The 3,514-nt window shown below is 40.1% G+C and overlaps 1 protein-coding gene across 1 annotated transcript; it reads left to right on the top strand.

The window, feature by feature from the left end:
- The first annotated feature begins 624 nt into the window (after positions 1-624).
- LOC149178099 (uncharacterized) lies at positions 625-2,711 on the top strand. Its single transcript, XM_089423537.1, has 2 exons — positions 625-1,926; positions 2,037-2,711. The coding sequence occupies exons 1-2, from the start codon at positions 750-752 to the stop codon at positions 2,630-2,632; spliced, it is 1,773 nt and encodes a 590-aa protein (XP_089279663.1). The 5' UTR covers positions 625-749; the 3' UTR covers positions 2,633-2,711.
- Positions 2,712-3,514: the final 803 nt, after the last annotated feature.

The raw sequence follows: 3,514 nt of genomic DNA, 5'->3' as shown, positions 1-3,514 counted from the left end.
CAAATTTTTTAGCTTGCATGTGCATTTTTTTTCCTACATTTATCATTGGTTTTCCATGTTCCTTAGCTGCAATTTTTTTTTTAAATGGCAGATTTATTTGCAAATTGTTATTATTTCAAGCAAACATGGCTCCAAAAGGAAAGGACAGTGCATGGGCTCATTGTGATGTAGTTGAGGGAAAAATGATATGCAAATTATGCCATAAATCTATTGGAGGTGGGGGTATTCTTAGGTTGAAACAACACTTGGCTGGGGTAAGAGGCCAAGTAAAGCCATGTGATGCACCAAATGCACTGTTAGGTCCTATTAGGGTAGAATACATTGCCAAGCTTGAAAAATTTTATGAGGATAAGGCTAGGGAGAAGGCCATCCAAGATGAAATTGCAAGGAAGAGGGAATTAATGGAAGCCATGAATCTTATGAAAGACAGTGGGTATGATGATTATGAGATTCAAGACTCCACTTCTATCCCTTCCACCAATGACCCCTTTCACTATGTTCATCCTTCTGTTGGAGTTGGCCAACCATCAAAAGGAACAAAGAGACCAAACATCCAAAGTTATTTCTCATCTTCTGCCAACATTGCCTCTTTTAAATCTAATCCCACTTCCTCCCAACCAAGTTCTCAACCCACTTTGGATCAACATTGGAAAAAACAATGCAAAGAAACTTCTCACCAATACATTGCTAGATGGTGGTATGATTCAGATATCCCATTTAATGCTGCTCGCTCACCTTATTACCAAGCTATGTGGGACTCTGTTATAGCTGCAGGAAAGGGCTTCAAAGGCCCTAGTATGCATGACTTGAGGGGAGCTCTTTTGCAAAAAGAGATATCTTCCATTGATGAGTATTTGACTGAGTTTAGAGAGTCATGGGTCAAAACAGGTTGTTCCATTATGTCAGATGGATGGACCGATGGAAAGAACCGCACTATCATTAATTTCCTTGTTTCTTGCCCTCAAGGAACCATGTTTTTGAAATCAGTTGATGCATCTGATAGGGTAAAGGATGCAAGCCTTCTATTTGAGCTTTTGGATAACATTATTCAGGAAGTTGGGGAGCAGCATGTTGTGCAGGTCATCACTGATAATGCCTCAAACTATGTTCTTGCTGGAAAGATGCTTGAGGCCAAATATAAGACCATATTTTGGACTCCATGTGCTGCACATTGCATAGACCTCATGCTTGAGGATATAGGCAAGGTGGAGTGGGTAAAAAACACTGTAGAGCATGCCAAGTGCATTACAAAATACATTTACAACCACTCATGGGTATTGAGCCTAATGAGGAAACACACTGGAGGCAAAGAGCTTGTTAGGCCTGCAATTACGAGATTTGCAACTCACTTCCTCACGTTGCAATGTCTCAATGGTCAACATAGAAACTTGCAGAAAATGTTTTCCTCTGATGAATGGTCTGAATCTCGGTGGGCTCGTAGACCAGATGGAAAAGACACCAAAAAGAAAGTGTTAGACACTTATTTTTGGAAAAGGTCTGTAGAGCTTGTGAAAATTACCGAGCCCCTTGTTAAGGTGCTAAGGTTGGTGGATGGGGAAAGATTGGCCATGGGCTACATTTATGAAGCTATGGATCAGGCAAAGGAGCAGATACGGGCAGCTTACAATGACAGGTTAGCTAAATATGGCCGTATATGGGAGATCATTGATAACAGATGGAACAATCAACTCCATCGTCCTATACATGCAGCCGGGTATTTTTTGAACCCAAGGTATCACTATAAAAATCGGCTAGGAGATCAGCATGATGGGGAGGTCAGAGCTGGATTGATTGATTGCTTGGAGCGCATGGTCCCTAACCATGTAGACCAGTTGGATATACATAGACAGCTTACTATTTTCAATCAAGCAAGTGGTACTTTTGGCAAAAACTTGGCAAAGATGGCAAGAGATGTGGACCAACCAGGTAAGCAATTCCAATTTCCATTTTGTTTTTCATTTCAAGTTAAAATTGTTTACGTTCTTTACAATTCAAATTATAAACTAAGTTACTAATTATTGTCTTTTTCTTTGCAGCACATTGGTGGGAGTCATTTGGTGGCCAGTGTCCTCAATTGCAAAGGTTTGCAATTAGAGTCCTCAGTCAAACTTGCAGTGCTTCAGGTTGTGAGCGCAATTGGTCTGTTTTTGAGCGCATACACACGAAGAAGAGAAACCGTTTGGAACAAAAACGGTTAAATGATCTTGTTTTTGTGCAATACAACCTTCGACTGAGGAGGAACCAAATGATGAGCAAATCACCTGATCTAGATCCCATTGTGTTGGACGATATTGATCCAACATCAGAATGGGTGGAGGAGACTGAAGATCCTGTGTTTGAGGCTGATTTTGATATCGACATGGCTTTAGCGGAGGATGAGGCAGATTATGTGGCGGCATCAGAACCAGGATCAGTAGCGGCATCAAGGAAAGGCAAGGAACCAATGGAAGGCACTAGTCGTGCAGGTCGACAAACTCGTGCTTCCACTAGGTCCACTTCTATTGTCATTGGTGGCATTGATACTGATGTTGCAGATGAGGCAGAGGCATCCTCAGACTCTGAACCAGATGATGTCTATGTAGCTCCTGATGATGATCATGTGTCTAGTAGTGGTGATGATCTTGATGATTGATCATGTGTACACTGTAGACTTGTAGTAGGCCAATGGCCTCATAGCTTGCAGCATGGTTTTTGGACTCTATAGGCCATTTAGAGCCTCATTTCTTATGTATTTTGCTATTCTGTCGATGATATGTATTGCACTCGGTGCCATTTTGATATATTCACCTTTGCATGGTATATAAATGAGCAAACTTTGCATATTTTGTCTCTATTGGCTTGGAATCATGGTTTTACATCTTAAAAATAGTTTTTTTTCATTAAAAATTAATTATTTAATGTATTTTTTAAAAACCGGTTCGTTTAGACCAAACCAGTCCCGGTTAGACCGGTTCCGGTCGGTAAACCGGTTAGCTAGGTGGACCGGTTCGGTCACCGGTTCCGGTTTTAAAAACACTGTATCAAATACATCAAAGAAAAAACAAAATGTAAAAATGTTATGCGGAAAGGCCAGGAACATGAATTGCTAAATAAGGAGGATTCCACAAATACCTTCATCCTACATGCTATTGTCAATTCGAGAATACCAACATTTTATGGTTCATAAAAGCATGAAATCTTCATCTCAATTTATCCATTACTTGCCTTGCAAGAAATCCCTTGTGCTCATCTAATGAAGAGACTAATGGAGGTGGAGGATGCCAACATTTTCTAGTTCATAAAAGCATGAAATATTCATCTCAATTTATCCATTACGTGCCTTGCGAGAAATCCCTTGAGCTCATCTAATGAAGAGACTAATGGAGGTGACGGTTCTAAATTTGGGCGCTAGTGAAATTCAAATAGTGAATTAATGACAGCATGTGCAATGAAAGACTTGATGGTACAACTAACTAATTTTGTGATACACATGTAATCATTGCAAAGTAAAAGATGAACCAATCAAATTTCAAAT

Source organism: Pinus tabuliformis, chromosome 4_1 (assembly GCF_031772625.1).
Source record: "Pinus tabuliformis cultivar Carrire ecotype Pingquan chromosome 4_1, CPIR1, whole genome shotgun sequence".
Classification (NCBI taxonomy): domain Eukaryota; kingdom Viridiplantae; phylum Streptophyta; class Pinopsida; order Pinales; family Pinaceae; genus Pinus; species Pinus tabuliformis.
The sequence above is the reverse complement of the archived record's forward strand: the minus strand, read 5'-3'. Positions and strand labels throughout refer to the sequence as shown.